Source organism: Mustela lutreola, chromosome 8 (genome assembly GCF_030435805.1).
Source record: "Mustela lutreola isolate mMusLut2 chromosome 8, mMusLut2.pri, whole genome shotgun sequence".
NCBI lineage: Eukaryota > Metazoa > Chordata > Mammalia > Carnivora > Mustelidae > Mustela > Mustela lutreola.
In genome coordinates this window covers 136088191-136108144 of record NC_081297.1, presented here as the reverse complement: position 1 = coordinate 136108144, position 19954 = coordinate 136088191, and the positions used below count along the sequence as shown (strand labels likewise).

The 19954-nt window shown below is 50.6% G+C and overlaps 1 protein-coding gene across 5 annotated transcripts in view; it reads right to left on the bottom strand.

The window, feature by feature from the left end:
* RFX4 (regulatory factor X4) overlaps window positions 1-19734 on the bottom strand; it is a 157814-nt gene extending 138080 nt beyond the window's left edge. For 3 of the 5 annotated variants that reach the window (XM_059186751.1, XM_059186752.1, XM_059186753.1), the window contains exon 1: window positions 19309-19734. In XM_059186751.1, the coding sequence (XP_059042734.1) occupies window positions 19309-19351 (43 nt within the window). In that variant the 5' untranslated portion in view covers window positions 19352-19734. Of the gene's footprint in view, window positions 1-15953; window positions 16162-19308 lie in introns of those variants that run through there. The other 2 variants (XM_059186756.1, XM_059186757.1) reach the window with 1 other exon arrangement.
* Window positions 19735-19954: the final 220 nt, after the last annotated feature.

The window sequence follows — 19954 nt, the reverse complement described above, 5'->3', positions numbered from 1 at the left end:
AGAACCCCACATTTACCCCACATGTGCTAAGAAGCTATTGGAGGGCCCGAAGCAGGTGACATGAGCTGCACAGGCTCAGAAAGTATAGCCTGCTAGGGGCCGTACACACATCCACCCCACGGCCTGTTGGTGAGGCATCTGTGGGGCACCGCGTGCCAGGCGCTCTGCGACACGGGAGGGGCAGCGTGGCAAACCAGGCAGGCACCGCTTCTGCCTTCAGGGAAGGTTAGAGTTTAGCAAGAGAGTCAGCTGTTGGATAATAGAGATGGGGTTCCTGAGAGAGCCGCGGAAGAGAAAAGAAAAGGGAGTCTGACCTAATGTGTGAGTCAGGGAAGCTTCTCGGAGGAGGTGGCATTAAACCGACAGCTGAAGACTCCGAAGGCATCTTGTTGCCACCCCAGGTCAACAGCGAGGGAGGAGTGTTTCTGGCAGAAGGAACGTCATGTGAAAAGGGTCTACAACCAAGCTACCCAGGTGCCCCAAATAAGTAAATCTCTAAAAAACAAAACCAGAAGCCATTCTGTGGGCAGCTCCACTGGGTGCTACTGAACACAACCTCAGAGGGCAGAGAAAGGGAAGCAGGAGACCACATGATTATTATCCAAACTTTGGAGATTGCTTTTGCCAGGACCACATATGCAAGCTAGTCCCAGGCAAACTGACACTTAATGGCCCCCAGGTAGGTCGTCACTGCAAGAGCCTCATGAATTTAGAGTGGCTTAGGACAGAAGCAGCAAGATGAGAAAAGATAAGAACTCTGCCCTCTTTCCATCTAACGGGATCCACTACTCTAGCTGGTCCAAGACACAGGTGTCCCCATGTCCCCACAGCTCTTCCTCACCTGCTGGGGTCTCAAGCACAGTGTGAGGAAGTGAATCTGAGGTGACAGTAATGACACGTCCTGGAATGTGCTGCCCACTATCTTCACCACCAGCAGCATGGTAGCTTCCTGTTAGAGCATCGGCGCTGGGCTCCTAGTCATTTACGGGGATGATCTCATTCGGTCGCAACAGTGCAGATGGGGAAGGTACAGGTTACACAGACGCATGGCCAGGACAGAGAGGAGTGTGAATGGCTTGGTGCCATTATCCCCACACCCCAGGCTTCAGGATGTGTCCACTGTGTCCTCTTTGTCCCTGTAGCTGATGGGTACCCATCGCACACAGAGGCCAGGGTGCTCAGAAACACCAGTCCACTTAGTATCCCCTCAACACTCAGTGGCCTGGGCCTGGCTCTCTGTGAAGATGGGAGAGGACTCGCTTCCTCCTTCAATTCAACCCTTTACTGGGAGAGATTCCTAATCCACAACCCCACTCACTCTCCTAGCAGTACTTGCTAAAGAACACCCTCCCCAGTTTTCCTCTTTACTTTTCTTTTCTTTAAAAATCTGAGCAGTGGCAGGGGAGGGGGGCACCTGGGTGGCTCCGTCAGTCACAACAAGACTGGTCACCACCTCAGGGTCCAGAGATCAAGGCCCCACGTCAGGCTCCCCGCTCATGCAGAGTCTGCTTGGGATTCTTTTCTCCTTCGCCCTCTGCCCCTCCCCATGCTCACTCGCTCTCTCTTCTCTCAAAATCAATCCATCCATCCATCAATCAAATCTTTAAAAAAAATCTGAGCCATGTTTTCACGTCTTTCCCAATTCTAGTATTTTCCTTTAAAAAATAATGTACACCCCCCCGCCAACTCCCACTGTAGGTATGTCTCAGTTTCCAGTTCAGCCAAATAATTCCTGCTTCAGAAGGCTGCCCTGAGACTCCTCGGATGTGGACAATGGATGAGAGTCTCTGAGGAAGGCGGCCGTGCTGACGGCACACCAGGCCTTCTTACTTCCGCCGCAGGCTGTGCCACTCTTCCTCAACCCCCTCAGCCTCAGTGCTCTCTCATCTGCCCAAACCACTCACTCTGTTTTTCTAGGGGCCTCTCCACACTCCCCGAGTTCACCTGCTGGCTGTGCTGTCCCCCCATCCATACCCTGGGGAGCCTCTCCTGCAGGTCTGGAAATGACCAAGCATCAAGGCTTGAGCCCCCTTATGGCCGACGGCAGCAAGGAAGCCCCTCCTGTCAGCGGGGGGATCCGATACAGAGAAAAGGACAAGGAGGCCTGACTGCTGAGCCTCGCTGTCTCACTGCTTTGTGAACGTGACCACGTTCTTACCCCTTTCTGAGCCTCAGTTTCTCTGTTACAATTACAGTAACTACCACTGTGCGAACCGCCATTTTGTACCACTGAGCGAAACTGCTCCATACCTCGTCTTGTAATTACTTCATATACAGGAATTATCAACTCCTTTCATAGATGGGGGGAGCAGGGCCCAGAGAGAAAGGCCTGGATGAAAAGAGCTGAGGCCTCTGCCTTCTTTTTGGCTAATGGAATTCCCTCTCCCGGCTGTTCCGTGTGCCCCGTGTCCTGTCAGGTCTTCCTCATCGGCCGGGGTCTCAACCACCGCAGAAGGCAGGGGAGCCCAAGGCGACACTAATGCCATCTCCTGGAATGTGACCTCCCCATGCAAGCACCGTATCTTCATGAACGTCGTGGCAATGACTTGTCCCAAATGACACAGCCGGTAAGCGGCCAAGCCAGGGTTTGAACCCAAATCTAACCTAACCATTCACTTTTTTTTTTTTTTTTTTTTTGCTTCAATTATCATTTGAAAATTACTTATTGAGCAACTACTCTCAGACACTATCCTGGGCTCTGAAGATACAACAGTAAACCAAAACCACAAAGTCACTCTTCACATGCAAGCAACAAAAATAGAACTTAAAAGTATCCACCGGTGAAAGAATAATTTTAAAGAATGACAGTTTGACTCAAAACACATCAGCGGTTACACCTAACCATTACCTTATACTACAAAACCCGTAATTATATATGCCTTAAGGTCTCACTGTGAGTACCCAGCTGTGTCTGACGTACTGCCAAGTACTCATCAGGGGCTTAATAAAGTTAAGCCCTTTCCCATTTTGGAAAACTCAGTACAGAAAACTCGAAAGCGGTCACAGAGACGATGGAGGTGTCCTTATTGGTAACAGACAAGAATTAACAAGGAAACCCCAAAGTGCCCCAGTGCTGTTAGCTCGCAGATCACACAGACTCACCAACATCCCTGGAGACTAGAAAAAATGAAAGCTAAGGTGTTCAGTGCCATCTCCTGTCAAAGACACATTCCATGTAAAAGCAGATCTCTGCTCTGGAAATGTCCCTGGGAACAGCAGAGTTAACGTACAATCTTGCCTGAGTATGCTGGGCAAATTTCACTTCCCCTCCACTTAATGCTGGCAGACTTTTCTTTCGTTTCTATTTCTATGATTACAACATTACTAAAAACATATAAAAGTCTGGAGAAAGGTTCCTGGGGCCGAGGCTCCTCACTAGGCATGGCATCTGATGGTATCTGATTTCTGACATCACTGCCTTTTCTTTTTTTTTTTTTTTTTAATTCTTTTTTTTTTTAAGATTTTATTTATTTGACAGACAGAGATCACAAGTAGGCAGAGAGGCAGGCAGAGGGGGCGGGGCGGAGGAAGCAGGCTCCCTGCTGAGCAGAGAGCCTGATGCAGGGCTCGATCCCAGGACCCTGAGATCATGACCTGAGCCAAAGGCAGAGGCTTAACCCACTGAGCCAGAGATCACAAGTAGGCAGAGAGGCAGGCAGAGGGGGCGGGGCGGAGGAAGCAGGCTCCCTGCTGAGCAGAGAGCCTGATGCAGGGCTCGATCCCAGGACCCTGAGATCATGACCTGAGCCAAAGGCAGAGGCTTAACCCACTGAGCCACCCAGGCGCCCCCATCACTGCCTTTTCTAGTCTGGGGGTTTGCTTTGCCTCGTCTGCATTTCTTCTCACTCCCTCTCTGAGGGGATGGGGCTTCGCCCCGGAACCTCAGGAGCCCGCCACTCCTGACGGCAAGACCCAAACAGACTTCAAACGAGTCTGAACCTTCCCGAAACATCCTTCTAACAGGCCAAATGCTTTTTTTCACTCCTGTATTTTAAACTGTATTTTAAATTGTTGAAAGGAGAAACCTATTCATCCACAATCCTGCCCCTCTCACATGTGACTACTTGTCCTTTTCCTGGTGTTGCCGCAACTACAGCAGTCTTGGGCACACAGATGACCTACATCCCCAGGGACCAGTTGGACATGCTGCTTCCATTCATTTTCCCTTAACATTCCATCACGCAGATTTTTCCTGTTTCCCTACAGCCCTCGTATTGATCACTCATTGATGCCCAGTGTTCCCACAAGCTCATATTCCTATTTTTATAACGTCTTAATGAATTTGGTACATATTTTTTCCCTTTTGAATTATTTCCCGAGAGTCAACTAGGAGAAAGAAAAACAAATGCATGGGCTTAGGAACGAGCCAGGAATGAGTGGCCTGAAATCCAGCCTTCACACTTTGGGCAAAAAGTCTCTAAACCTCAGTGTTCCCTTGTGTAAAACGGGGGGAACGATAATCGGCCAACCTTATCTTAGTGGTGGGAGGTGTGGAAAGCTCTTATCATAGCGCCTGTTCTAGAACCATGGAACCACCACGATTCCCGAGGCCCTGTCTATGCCAGAGACATTTTGTGTGTTCTCACGACACGGTAGGCGTTAAGCACACAGCCCGTGGACCTCAACTCCCAGGTTCAAGTCTAATTGCCTTGCCGTGTGACCTGGGGTGAGGGACTCAACCTCCTCAAGCTTCATTTTGTTGTTTTTAATCTGCAAAAGGGGGGTAGTCCTAACAACACCTCATGGAGTTTCTATGAGACTCAGTGAACAACACACAGAGAATGTTCACATGATAAGCACCACGAAAGTCTTAGCTGTTATAATTTTTGCATTATGCCCACCCCCATGGCACACGACAGTGGTCCCTTCTGTGAGCATTCTTTCCATTTGATTCTTAGATCTTTGGTGCAGTGAAGACCTTTGGAGGACACTAATTCTACTGTCTGCCCTCCCCACCCCCGGAAAAGTCACTAAGTTCTGCAACCCTAGGCACATTATTAACCTCATGAGTTAACCTCATGAGCCTCAATTCCTTCCTATATATAAATAAGAAACGGGGTACCTGGGTGGCTCAGGTTATGATCTCAGGATCCTGGGATCAAGGAAGGCCTGCATCGGGCTTCCTGTTCTGCAGGAAGCCTGCTTCTCCTTCTCCCACTCCCCCTGCTCGTGTTCCCTCTCTCTCTGTGTTACTGTCAAATAAATAAATAAAATCTTTATAAATAAATAAGAAACTACCCCCATGAAGTTACTAGGAGGATTAGGACAAATATAAGCTCCTTAAGAGCGGACTGCACCGTACTCACCCCACTGTTGCCTGCAGTCAGGACGGAGCTGGGCATAGAACTGCAGGTCAGTGAGGAGAGGAAGGAGGAAAGGGAGGAAGCAGCACCAGCATCCGTGCCTGGCACCACGCAGGGGCCCCGAAGAGGGCCAGCTCAGCCGGAGTTCATCAAGTACTCATCTGCATGGAGCTACGAGCCAGCCTTGCTAGAAAGCAAGCAGAGAGATGCGGCGTTCTTCATAATATGAAAGATGGGGTTGACTTTATTTTTTTTTAAGATTTTATTTGAGAGAGAGAGAGCATGAGTGGGACGGGGGGTAGTTAATCTGCATCATGTTCTCTTAACCCTGGAAAGTACGGGATAGATGTTTTCACAATGAAGAAAACTGAAAGCTTCAGAAGGAGAGGGAGAAGCAGACTCCCAACTGAGCACAGAGCCTGACACGGGGCTTGATCCCAGGACCCCGACCGAGATCATGACTGGAGCCAAAGGCAGATGCTTAACTGACTGAGCCACCCAGGCGTCCCACATTGACTTATATCTTAAGTAAACATTTACTGAGCACTGACTTGTGCAAGACACGGTGGGCAAAATGCTTGGTCCTGGGCTAAGCCCAGATAGGGACGACACGGGGGGAATCTTGGGAAACAAAGAAAGAAGCGTCAAGTAAACGTGTAAAAATGAGGCTGGAAAAATGTGTGCACTTCTGCACACGTGGGTAATTCCCCCGTGAGGCACGGTTACGACAGTTCTTTGTGTAAAGGAAACCGCCATCTCTTTCCTTACGACCCGATGTTTTCGAGGGGGACAGCGATGGCCCGGTTTAAAGGAAGCAACATCGGTTTTGGTGCCATAGCTGACCTCAGGGTGGACAGTCTCGCTACATGAGCCATTGCGTGTGACTGAGCCCACTGAGGGGTGGTTTCACTAAGAATGAACTGGGGAAGGGCTTCTGGGTGGCTCAGTCGGTTAAGCATCTGCCTTTGGCTCAGGTCATGCTTTCAGGGTCCTGGGATCAAGGTCCACATCGAGTTTCACATCGGGCTCCCTGCTCAGCCAGGAGCCTGCTTCTCCCTCTCTGTCTGCTGCTCCCCCTTGTGTGTTCTCTCTCTTTCTCTCTCTCAGATAAATAAAATCTTGAAGGAGGAGGAGGAAGAGAAAGAAGGAAGAGAAGAAACTGGGAAAGATCCTGCCTATAGGTTTACAAGGTCATGTATTGAAAAGACTGAACACAGTGAAAGTGTTGTATAAAATTTTGTTTTCTTCTCCTATGCCATCCTCGTGGAGAGGGGAGAGAAGACAGGTCTTGGAAGCTATTAGGGGAAAACGAGAATCACATGGAAACTCAAAGCACCTTTTGTTTATTGAGTTTTTATGACATGCCAAGGCCCTGTGCTGACCTTTTACACACTTTATTTCATTTAGTCCTCACAATATTCTATGAGGTGGGGACTACACATGGTCCCACTTTACTGGCAAGCAAACTGAGGCTCAGAGAGCTTACCTCACTTGATGAGTTCATACATCCCAGCTCATGGAAAAACCAATTCTCATCAAGCCTTTGGGATTCCAGAGGCAGAGCTGTTAATGATTGGGTCGATGACTGTAAACTCCCCACACGGACGATTATACCCGTGATTGCAAACTGTAACACGCTATGCAAATGGAAGGCACTGTTTTATCTGAACAGCAAACTTTCAATGTTGAACCTATTATAAGGAAAATCATGCCTATAAGTAAGTAGCTATGAAGCCCTGATGGTGCGTATAGGATGTCAAATTTGCCAAAGTAACTGGCCAGCGGGGTTCCCTTCCGAATGGTGGGGCCAGGTTGAGTTTGGAAGCTGGGGAAATGATTTGAGACGAAGGTACACACTGCACCAAGGCATCCCCGCAGGAAGGAACGTCCATGGGCGTCCTCAGTCAGCCTATTGCCAAAGTGACATTGAGGTCCCCATGGCAGCCAGACACCCGCTGCCCCCGGGACACTGAGCTCCCAAGAACCGCAGTGTGAGCTGCCATCCCCCACCTTCCCCACCATCAAGGATCAGGGATGACTTGACCTCCTGAACTTCTTTAGGTAGGAAGTAGGGGAGGTGAGCTAGCATGGACCTCTCTTGGGTTTTCCTTCTAACTCTAGGTTTGGGGAGGCAAGGAGGCAGCCTGGTTTCAAAATCAGAATAATCTGTGTTCCAAACCGAATTTGACATCATATATTTGGCCTGGGCACGGTAACTTGGCTCTCTGAATCTCAGCTTCCTCGCTTGCAAAACGGGGACAATGATACCCAAGGCCCAGAACAAGAATGAAACGAGGTAGCACGCATGAGCAGTTAGCACAGAGCCTGGAAGACATGGTACAGTTTATTAATCTGCTACCCAGTTTCAAAGAAAGGGATCATTTTATTAAGAAAGTAAATAACCAGTTTGAAAATAACTCACTCAGTCAGCCTGACGTCAATTACCCAAAGTGATTTCAATGTCGTTTCCTTCTTCCTCCCATTCTTTGCTTCTCAAAAATGATCTATGTGTCAACGGATAGTCTCCAGGTACTATCTATAATCATACAACTTTCATGGGACTGCTTGTTTGTTTTCTAATCTCTCGAGATCATGAAAACCTTTGCACAAAACCCAGACCCACAGGAAGTCCCTTTTCTAGGTTGCTCTTCTCTTGGATCCCTCTGCAGCCCTCTGGGCCCTGCTTCAAGCTTTCTCGGCAGGGCTCCAGGTGAGGCTTGCACCTGTCGTGGGGTGTGAGTCTGGGTGGGCAGCTCTCCCTGCTCCCAGCACCACCTCGGCTGTGCCCAGTGGGGTAGCCGAGGGTGCCCTACCACCTGGGCACCCTGAGGAAACCCCAGTGAAGCAGAGAAATAATTCATTCTTCTAATCACAGCAAAGTTTTCAAACTTGAAAACAGAGCCTTGATTAGGAGAAAAGCTGTGTTGTTGTTTTGGGTTTTTTTTCCTAAAGGCCTGGCATTTCTGAAAAGTTCCCCTATTCTACCCAAACCACAGCAACCTCAAAAACTCTGCCCACTGCATTGAAAGTAAAAGTTCGTGGGGACCATAACCTCTCTCACAATAACCGCTCAATCTTCTTTCCAATGCTTGAGAGTTTCAACGATTTAACTGAGGGCCTCTAGCCCTCTGGGATCTCTCTTCCATGTAGACTCCCAGGGCTTTCTCAGCCAGCATTATTTATTTTGTATGAGGTCAAATAATGCTCTTATAGAGAATCTACTTCTCTATCATAAAAGGATCATCAAGTAGAAGAAATTAAACTCCTAGAAACAGAGATCATTTTCGTAGTCACAGAAGGATGACACAAAACTCTTTGGTTTTCTTTTGGATGGAACAAAAAATGGACACATACTAATTCCCAATTCCTCCCCCACTCTACACTTATTATCAGCAGTGGAATGGAACCCTGCCAAGAAAACATGACAAAATATTTAAAGTTATTGATATCACATCATAATTAAGTTTGGGAGTGTGCCCTGGTCTCAATTCTGGAACTTTATAAAATCCTAAAAACTTCACTAAGATCCCAGCCTACCCATGAGCCTTTGGAATCAGGACACAAATTAGAAATCCATTACGTCCCCCATGAACACCCCAAACCTAGCCTAATCATTCTGAAAAAGAGGACGTGGGACTCAAAAAAATTGCCCGTGCTCATCTTTTAAAAATCATACGTTCAATAACTGTAACGTTCCAAGAAATACCTCTTTCTTTAAAAGTCTAATAATAGCAGGAAATGATTTCGCAGCCATCACAAGGTTCAAAACAAACGAGGGGCACCTGGGTGGCTCAGTTGTTAGGCGTCTGCCTTCGGCTCAGGTCATGATCCCGGGGTCCTGGGATCCAGCTCCACATTGGGCTCCCTGCTCAACAGGGAGCCTGCTTCTCCCTCTCCCACTCCCCTTACTTGTGCTCCCTCTCTCACTGTCTCTCTCTGTCAAATAAATAAATAAAATGTTTAAAAACAAAAACAAAAGCAAAAAAAACGCGCTGCCGTAATTTTCTTCACGAAACGCATCCACACCTCAAAAATTAGATGCTGCTGGTGTAAATCAGCAATCGCTCGTCACTCTCCAGATTCTTCAAATGACCATTTAAAATCTAGTTCAAGAGGAGTTCACTTGTGTCGAGGGGATGCATTTTCGCCAACAAGACGGAGTCAGGGGATCAGCGCTTCTGAAGCGGTGGTTCTCCGCTTCAGAATAAATAAAAATAAAAATCTGCCACGTTCGTCCAACCCATTTAGGCTGCGTCTGAACAACACTGACGTTTAGCACAACGAAAGCACACAGGACACAAAGTGCGAACAGACCTTCCCTGAGCTGCAGCCCTTTCAAAGGCTTCTCTTGTTATCCCTCTAAATTAAACAAGACCCTAACGGAGATGAAAACCCACCACGCCCAGGTTCATCTGTCTACTGATAATTATTGATTGCTCAGGGGCAGATCACACTTTTATGTTTCACTGGGGATTAAGCACCCTCAAAAGTGGAAACTACATACATATTTGGAAGTTACTCTGCTCTAAGGATCCGATCTAACACAACAAACAAAAACCAGATAGTCTGCTGGTAAGACTGGTAAGTCTGCTGGCAATCCAGTCCTGTTCACCTATGTCTGGGTCATAGTCAACTGAACACCTAGTGGCCGAGTTTCATTCTTTTCTGCCTTTTATGATCTCTCGCTTTCCCTTTTAAAAAAGTGGTTCACATTTCAGAAAATTTACAAATCACAACATAGATTTTAAAAACTCACGATAAAGGCAGAGACAGACAGGCAAACATTTTGCCCCTTGCATGAAAAAAGTATGCAAGAAAGGCAAAAGGAGGAAACTCTTTCTGTGTATCTTGTTCAACTGAGTTTCAGAGACTGGCTCGTTTGAAACAGAATTTACCACTTCCTGAAGATCAAGTGTAAAATTGTTGTCTTTATTTTTTTTTTATAATTTTTGTGGGGTTTTTAAAAAGATTTTTATTTATTTATTTGACAGAGATCACAAGTAGGCAGAGAGGCAAGCAGAGAGAGAGAGAGAGATTGGAGGAAGCAGGCTCCCCGCTGAGCAGAGAGCCCATTGTGGGGCTTAATCCCAGAACCCCGGGATCATGACCTGAGCCAAAGGCAGAGGCTTTAACCCACTGAGCCACTCAGGACCCCAAAATGTTTGTCTTTAAAACGGTGATGCCTACAAGCAGAACGGGGGTGGGGGGCAGGGACAGAGAACATAGGCCTTCCTATTCCAGGATGGGAAGGGTCTTGGGAGTTGGGGGGGGGGGCTCCGGCAGGGGGGCAGAACGTAGGTCTACTCTGAGGGCCCCATGGAACTTCCTTCCAGGGTGCACATTCCAGCGAACATGTGTTCTCTCTGCCAAGACACATTTCCTACTTCCTTTAACAAGCTGGACAACACAAGGATGAAATCGTGGCCAACGGCAGCATTTAAGATGCCTTTTTCATGGAAAGGTAGGGAAGCGAGGATGAAATTAATCCCTCCTTCTAAACTTGAGAAGAGTGATTTATCTGGACATTAGAGTCAAGGTCGTATCTACACAGTAACAGAAAACATCTAGCTATGCTGAAACAGTCCACGTTTGTTTCAGGAGTCTTATCCCCTTTTCCCAACTAGACACACAGAAGTGGGCGTAGGAAGACCAGATAAATATTTTTAAGAATGCTATCTGCCACTTACTGAGCAATTTCTAGAAGCCAGGCTTAACTTAACACGTGTTAAGTTTCTCATTATATTCCCTTAACCCTGAGACGTACGGCGTAGATGGTTTCACAAAGAAGAAAACGGAAGGCTTCGGGAAGTTGGGTCATTTGCCGTGGGTCACACAGCTAGAAAGCAAATGAGCTGAGACTTAAACCTTGGTCTGTGTGATGGTAAAGCTTACGTTCTTGTCATTGTCAGACCACATTCGCCTCCAGTCACAGGTTACTGCATGTCTGTGAATGACTTCTCTCTGCAATACACTGTTGGATAAGTCACCTGAAGACTACGTTTATTCACACATGACCTAATGGCTGTTCCCTCTTTAGTTTAATCTTATGGAGGTACGTCGGCATGTGAGCAGGAAGGAAGCTGTGACATTCTCAGGGACAAAGCAAAGGTTAAGTTCAAATGAATCCCAAAGACTAAAGTACATTTCACCTCTGTAGTAAAGAAATGAATGCTTTATCTCCCTATTTTTGCCAACAATAGTTAAAAAAAATTTGCCTCCAGTCTAATGGACGACACTGCCACTTTCATATAGGGACAAAAATAACAAGTCCTTCGCTTTCACTAAAATGATACATGCCTTATTGGACATCCTTTCCAACACAACCCTCTCCCTCACTAGCAGAAGGAGGGGGAGGAAGGAGAGGGGAGGAAGGAAGAGGAGGAGAAGGGGGAGCACGAGACGGAAGGGAAGGAGGAGCGGGAGGAGGAGGAGGAGGAACAAGAAGAAAAGGTCATCAGTATAGCCTTGTGACTAAGAGTGGGGACCACATGCAGGTTAGGCCACCTACTCCCTTCATGGGTACCCTTTTTGCCCCAGAAATCACTGCATAGAATGGAGTAGATCATAATAGTACCCATGACATATATTTTAAAATGCAGCCAAAAATGCATTTACTTTTTTCAACTAATAATGCATTTAAAGCACTTAGTTCATGCCTGGCACATGAAAGGCACGTAACAAAGTTTAAACACCCAAGTGCAAAGCTAGAGCCGGCGCTTGCACGCTGCATCAGTGAAAGTCAGGCACACACAGCGGACATTGCTTCCGGTGCAATCACAGTCTGTCTCACCAGCCCAGCTTCTGATGCTCAGAAACTCACTCAACACTTGACAGCTCCTAGCTTTAAATTTTGTCTCTTGCTTGCTGGTTTCTCCATTTACACCGTGAATGACAACAGTTCCTTCTATATATATAGGGTTGTTGGGAGCGCTCGCCAGCCAATGCATTTAAATAAAAATGCTTAGTAGCACAGTAGAGATATGTACTGACGGTTACGTATGGCCATTTTCACATTTTATACAAGGGCCCTTTCAGATGCTTGGATCAGTTCCATTAGAACACTGGGGCTCATTAAAGTAAGCTTCTAGATTAAGGGCATCCAGCTTTATGGGGTACCCAGAAGGTAGGAACCTTCCGATCACCATGCTCTACCTTCTTCACTCCAGGGAGTGGTTTTTCTCCTTAGAGTGCTTATCACACACTGAAATTACCTATTTTGTGTGTTTGTGTATGTTACCTTGTTTGTCTGTCTAGAATTTATGCTTCAGAAGAGCACTGCTGGCATTTTTGTAAGCCTGGCATCCAGGAGAGTGCCTGGCACACCGGATACATGTAGTTATCTTGAATGAATAAAGCTAAAATGTGTCCAAAATCATCATTCAACCACAATGATACATGGCTTTCCATCACAGCCATACATTAAAACCCTCTCCAAATGAAGAGTCACATGACTCCTTCAGAGACGTTTTCTCTGGGAGCCAAGACTAAAACTTTCCATGATTCTCTGCTTTCATCCACTTCTCTCCAAGTGAAATTCAAATCCATCTCAAGGCCAGAGGCGTCACCAAGCCCTGCCAGGCTAGCATTCTAGCGGGACCCATGGGAGGGGGACTGGCTGTGGCGAGGGGCAGGCTTTCCCAGTCTGGTCTCATAGGAGCTGTGACCCCACACAAGTTCCAGACCCTCTTTCATCCCACAAAAGAGATGCCGCGGAATTATGGTCAGGTTTACTCGACTCGTGTGTGAAAATGTGCCTGTGACGGGGCTGATCCATAGTGGGTTCGACAAGAAAGCACATCCTTTCCTTCAGGCTCCAAGGAGCACCTATTCCTATGTCCCCTGGCCACTCACAGCTCTCAGGGTGTCCACGCCTTCCCTTCTCAAATGCACTGCATTTGACAGCAGAGACTGTGACCTTGTCCCTCCTGCTACCCAGCAGGTGCTCAGCGAGTGAGACTGAACAAAACCTCCAATAAACTCACGAGAATTATTTCCTTTTACTTTTACCTGATGCTTCCAAATCATCTGTTTGAGTTCACTCTCTCTCCCCTAGCCTTAATTAAAACTGCACAGATATCTCAAATAGAGTGGAAGGGGCAAAACCAACATTAGATGTTTCCTGCACCTTTTCCACCCCGCAGAGCCCTGGAGGGGTGGCTGAAGGAAGTCCCAAGTGACATGCAGAACACATGGGGTTGGCCCTCAGGGGCCTGTGCAAGTGGAGACCTGCCTGTCCGACACCCCCGCCCCCATGCTGCGATTTCACCATTATATGCCTTCTCAGCCTTTTGGGTGCAGACACCAAGGCAAACACACACACGTCAACTTGACTTAGAAGCACCACCTTATGGCATTAGAAATGGAAGAGAAACCCTGTGCTTGGTGCAGGCCACAATTATATCCCTCTCTTGGGGTGCTTTTGAGGATCAATGTCTGGAAAACGGCTTTACAAAGTATGGTAGATTCCACATACATAAAACGAGCAGGTAACCATACGGAAAATTTTAGGTGGGCCCTAGCGCTTTACGTTGAGTCCATTCAACTATAAATGAGGTAACAGAGCGTCAGGGAGAAGGGAAGGGCTCCTCTGCTCGAATTATCACCAGGAGGGGTGGCTGTGTGAGAAGACCCTCTCCCCCTTCTAAAAGCAAGGGAGAATGGGAGTCTGGCTTTCCTTTGATTGCAACATTTCCCTTCTTTGGCCAGTGTGTATCCGTCTCCCACACAAATGAGGGTCTGTGATGCTGGCTTCATCCTCCAGATGCATTTCAGCGTTTCCTAAACTGATGCGGGTATAGCCCCATAAAATTCCTGTCTTCAGAAATGCACCTTAGCTATAGTTAAGAAAGGAAATTATAGACCTTTAAAAAGTGGTTATCCAAGGTCCTTGACTCTTAAAATCCTAGTAGTTGGCTCACCGAAACATTTTAGTGTATCATTAGTGTGGGAAGAGAGGCACTAATTGTACAGTGGGTCACAGTTCAGATGGTGGTTACCGGCTCCTATTTGCTTCCTGGGTTCTACAAGTAAAGAGGTTTCCTGGATTCTATCATAAAGAAGTTTGTATCTACTCTATCAGAAAATCCCAGACTATAAGCTGCCTAAGGTTTTATTAGATTTTCAAATGAAAATCTGACAAAGCTCTATAAGATTTACCTAAAGTAACATTTATAAGCGGCTGAGTTGGAATTATAACTCAGAGCTTTCCCACTGTGCAAAGGAGGGAAAAAAAAAAAAAAAAAACTGGACAGGATCTCCCTGCTCCCATACCAGCACCAGCACCACCACCCTCTGATTTCAGACCAGGAGCCTCCTCCTCTTCTCTTTCCCGCCTTATCCCATTCCCTCACCCTTTTAAGAATGATTTTGAGAAGGAGTGACGAGAAATTCCTCCTGGGTGACCTACAGGGCATGAGGGGGAAAAAAGCCTGAACCTCTCATGTTGATGAGCTTGTGGCTCCTGTGGGAGGCGGGCGCACTGCCCAGCTGGCGCCTAACCTGGGGATGGGGAGTGAGGCTGCAGGAGAACCTGGAGAAGAGGTGTGGGAGGAAGGGCTCACAGGTGGGCAGAGAAAAGGTGTAGCTGCCGGGAGGGAAATTAGAGACCTCGGCGCCTCTGGGGAGCAGGTCAGCCCAGCTCTCACGCAGCAGCGGGAAGGCCCCGAGTAAACTCCTCTCTCCAACTCGCACTGGGTCCTTTGTTGTCGGCCTGTGCCTCTGGCTCCCGCTCATGCCCTCCGGTCCCCCGCCCCCCATGAAGTCACCCCAACTGCACTCATAATATTTTGCTTTGCGCCGGGTCTGTTTTCCACCACCAACTTCCAGCGGTCACCATGGCGACGCGCCCGGGCGGGGGGAGGGCGCCGCTAAGGCAATCCTAGGGCCTAGCGGCCCCGCGGCCCGACAAACTTTTCCGGGTCTCCCGATCCTGCAGGCCGGGTGGAAAAGCGCGCTGTCACCGCCGCCGCGCGGAGTCGCTTGCGGGGCTTCGCGGACCTGTCCTGAGCACCGCGTCCGCGTCGGCGAGGGCCGCAGCCACCGGCCTGGGGACCCTAGGACCACGCGGCTCTCACTTGACCCTGCTGCTAAACTCACAGACGCCGGCGCTTGGCAGGTGGCGAGGGTGGGGGCGCTCATGCCCCCCACCCCGCCGGCCACACGGCCGGCCACACACACACACACACACACACACACACACACACACACACACACACACACACACACACACACACACACACACACACACACACACACACACACACACACACACACACACACACACACACACACACACACACACACACACACACACACACACACACACACACACACACACACACACACACACACACACACACACACACACACACACACACACACACACACACACACACACACACACACACACACACACACACACACACACACACACACACACACACGACAGCCTGATGTGGGCGCAGGAGCGAAGGGCAGACCCCAGCCCTCTGCTCCCTCGAGCCGGCAGACCGGTTACCCCCCGCGGGAGAAGGCTACTCCTTGCCTAGGGCCATGGCCAGGAGAGCATGGAGGAGGCCCGGGCCCTGTTCCCACCCGGGCGCTCTCCGTCCCGGGGTCCCCAAGCCAGGGCCACTGACTATCTGTCCGCACCTGGGGGCCCATGGGGCCAGGTCAGGCCTTGTGCTGAGCCAGGGCCCGTAGGCCGTGCCTCTCCGCCGCTGTGGCCCGTGGTGCTCAAATCCGGCTCCAGGGGTACTTCGGCCTCCCCAGCTCTGGATTCTGGATCTCCGGGCAGAAAGTGGTCGAGGCAGAAATTTCCAATTCGGGCTGGGCAGTGCCCCTCTCTAACGTGCCATCCCGTTTAACAAGAAACGACCCCTCTGTTGCGTAGCCGACCAACCCCGCCCCGGCCCACTTGGCACAAGTTCTCCGTGGCCTAAAATTCTACCTGCTTTTCTCCCTCGTTCTCGAATTTTCGGCTTGAGTCACCGAGCAACGCTCGCCTGGACAGGGCGGCCCGGCTCGGACCCACAGGGCCAGGCTCGCGTGGCCGCCGCGGTCGGCTCTCGAGGCGAAGGCGGGCCGGGCGGCCGGGTGCCGGCGGGCGAGCGGCGTGGGGCGGCCGCGTGGGGCCGACGCGCAGGCCGGGAGCGGCGTGCGCACGCCCCAACCGCAAACCGCGCACCGGCGGGGCGGCGCGTCGACGGCCCCACGCGCGCGCCTGCGGCCTTCGCCGTCCGCCGGAGCTCGTCTGCGCCGCGGGTCTCCTGGGAAAGGGGCTCGGCTTTGTCGCGCTCCGCCGCGAGCGCGCGGAGGGCCCTTTGAGGCGCGCGCGCCGGCTCCCGGGCCTCCCCCGACGGGGCCATTGTCTTAGCCCCGCACTTGATGAGTATTTGGAGGAAAACTGGGGGAATATATTACCGACTCGGTGAGCGGAACAAAGGGGCGCGTTTCCTCAGGTCACGCTGAAGTGGCCCCGAGGCAGACCACTAGAGCCCCGGCCCCTGCAAAACGGTTCTCCCGGGCCCGAGGCACTTTGCGGGGATTTTCCTTTTAAGAGTCGGGATCGGAGGCCTGGCTCCAGCACTTGCTGCGAATCCGTTGCTCGAGCCCTTTGAGGATGAAACAGTGAGCATCACACTCGTGGTTCCGGTCGCACGCAATCTGCTGGAAAAGGAGCAGAATCGAACTGCTCCTCGGAGCGCTAGTCTCGGCGAGCCGGGAGAAAGGACCTTTACATAACAAGGGAAACTCTGAAGAAAAGCTAATTGGATTAAGTTCTCGGAAAGGGAGGTGCGGGGAGGCTCCTGGACCGGACCGCGCGGAGCTGCACTTTCCTAGTCGTCGGGTTTGCGACTGTGAAATGTCAGTTGGTGCTCCCCGTGTCATTTCTTCACCCTGTCATTGCCCAAAACTTTTATTTTGATTTCAGCATGACGATCTGAGGATGTCTCCGATTTTCGGAAAAGAGAGGGGAGTGGCTGTGGAAAAGATTTCTGTTTTAGATCCCGTGTGGGGTGTTTGCGGTTGGGGTAAAAGTGACCAGATGCCTCCACGGCCACCAGCTATATCGAGGACAAGAAACAAAACGTTTTCACGCCCCATAAGCCTCCTCTAGAACGCACAAGGAGGTCCCATCTAGTGGAGAGGGCACTTAAAACCCCAAACTGGGGCTTGGCTGGTGTGGGGTGTGGGGAAACCCCAAGTCCATACATGGCTCCCCTTGTGAATACTTGGCTGCAAACAATGCAGACATGGGTTTAATTTTATTCAAGGATATTTGCTTCTAAATTTGGGGTGCTTGGGGTGCGTGCTGATGCAAGCGCTCTACATAAAAATACAGAGGGCTGGGCTTGCTTTCCTTCTGTGGTACCTTTTTTGCCGCCAGCAGAGAGCACCCCAGCGGGGCCCGCCGGGTACCTGCAGGCTGGAACGCGAAGCAGGCGACCCCTCTCCTTGCCTCGGTTTATACAGTAAGGAAGACTGCGGGGCTCAGCCTTTCCCTTCTCCGAGGCGGCCCACACTAAGTGGGAGAGGGACTTGACTCTCGGGATCAGAGATAGGCAACTACCCAGGAAAACCAAAGATCCCCCCCGCCCGAGGGGATGGGTGTCCTGGCCACCAGGGCCTCGGCAGAAGCCCGCAGAGGCTGGAAATCTCTGCGCGGACTGATGAAAGACCATCTGGGGCGATGCCCAGATGACCTCTACCCCCACCCCCAACCCCCATCTATTTCCAGCTTGTTTCGGGGGGTGGTGAAGAAACATTTTGGTGGTGGTCGTTTATTTGCTCGGGGAAGGGACGCGAGAGATGGCAGCGGCTAGAAGGCACTTGTTGCTCCCTTCTGCTCCTAGACCTCAGCCCCAGGATCTCGTCAAGCTGCGGCCTCGGCCCAGGCTGCGCTCACTACCCGGCTCCTGCCTCTCCCCGACCCTATCTCCCCAAGAATCCCGAAGGCTGCATCCGAGTGGCGATGGGAGTGGACTGGTTAGGGACTGTGGTTGGAGAAGGGGGGGGGGGGGCTTCTAGGGAACTTCTTCCACCTGGAACGAGCCTAGGGTACATAGCTTAGATCTAGAAGTTTGGCGGCTCCTCCTAAGTGCTAGAAAAGGAAGGTGGAGAAAACTCTACTGGAGAAACAAGACGCCGGGCTTTTTCGTTGTAAAAGATTCCTTGGTTTCCTTCCTCAGTTGTTATGCACCGCCGCCACCCCAAAACCTGACGCCCACAGCCTTCCAAAGTGCCGAGGAGTTTTGCAGACCCTGACGCCAGGCCTTGTCGGCCGCACTGCGTCCGGCCCTTCCTCCAGCGGAGTTACAGCCCCGCAGCGGAGTTACAGCCCCGCAGCGGAGCGCGTCGTCGGAAGGCCGTTCCGGGCAAGGAGGTTACACCCCGCCTCGGACGGCCGGGGGCTCCCACCTCCGACCCGGCGCGGATTCCTCAGGACCACCGTGTTCGCCGCCGCCACTCCCTCCAGCTGCGCGTCTCCACCAGTCGGAGCCTCCGTCCCCACCTCCCAGGCGCTGTGCGAAGCCCTCGCCCTCCCCCGCCTCTGGGGAGTTCCGCTCGGCTTCCTGGCCCTAGCCACCAGCCTCAGAGCGCACCGCTATTCCGGGGCCCCCAAACCCGGGGGAGGAGCCGGGCCCGAGAAGGGGGCGGTCGGCTCGCAAAGTTTCTGCGAGCGGCACCTCGAGCTCGCCGCGAGCCAGAGAATCTTTACGTAACTTTGTGTTCAGGACAAGCAAAAGCGCGCTCGTCAGAGCGCGCGCGCGCGCACACACACATTTACACACACAATCACACGCTCACACACACACTTCCACGCATCCACTTACATCACACATTGCGATGGATTGAAAACTTGTGCACGCTCTCCGCTATTTCCTAGGGTTCCACTGTCAAGTTGACCCTTCTGAACTTTTTGCAACTCTTTCTGAAGTTCCCCTTCTCCCCTTTCTTTCCCTCCCAATGTCTCCCCCCGCCACCCCCCACCAGTAGGACTGACCTGTGGAATCCATGTCGGGTTCCTCCAGTAACCCACAATGCATGCTCTTCCCATGGACAGCACGGGCGCCCCCCAAAAGTCCTGATGTTTGGGGATCCCCTGTGCTAGAGATGCCCAGGGAGGAAAGGAGTCTGAAAGAAAAAGAGACGTAGAGAGTGCAAGGGCAAAAGGATAGAGGAGGAAAGGAAAAGAAAGAGAAAGAAGAAAGAAAAGAGAAAGAAGAAAGAGGAGAGAGAGGGAGAAGGGAGAGAGCCCAGAGAAGGGGGAGAGAGAAAGAGCGAGTGAGCGAGGGGACACTCAGTAATCCAGCCGGGCAAAGCCAAACCCGTCAAAATGTTTGCGGATGTTTCATGGGAAAAAGCATCATTTTATAGGAGCCCCGATGGGAGCAATGTCATTGATAGGCCAGCCGGCCTGATGAATGGCCGCTCGTCAGATGGGGCCGTGGCGAGGCGCACTGTGAAGCCCATTGTGGGCCTGTTTTGAATAAGAAAAGCCGCCTCCGAAAAGGGGGGCTCAGAGCGACGCAATCCCAGCCCTCCGACTTCCCCCTTCTATTATAGCATTAGCAACGTTTTTCTTATTTAAAGTTCCAGAGGCCTTCTCCAGCCTTCGCCCAGCACTCATTATAGGCGAAATCAAAATT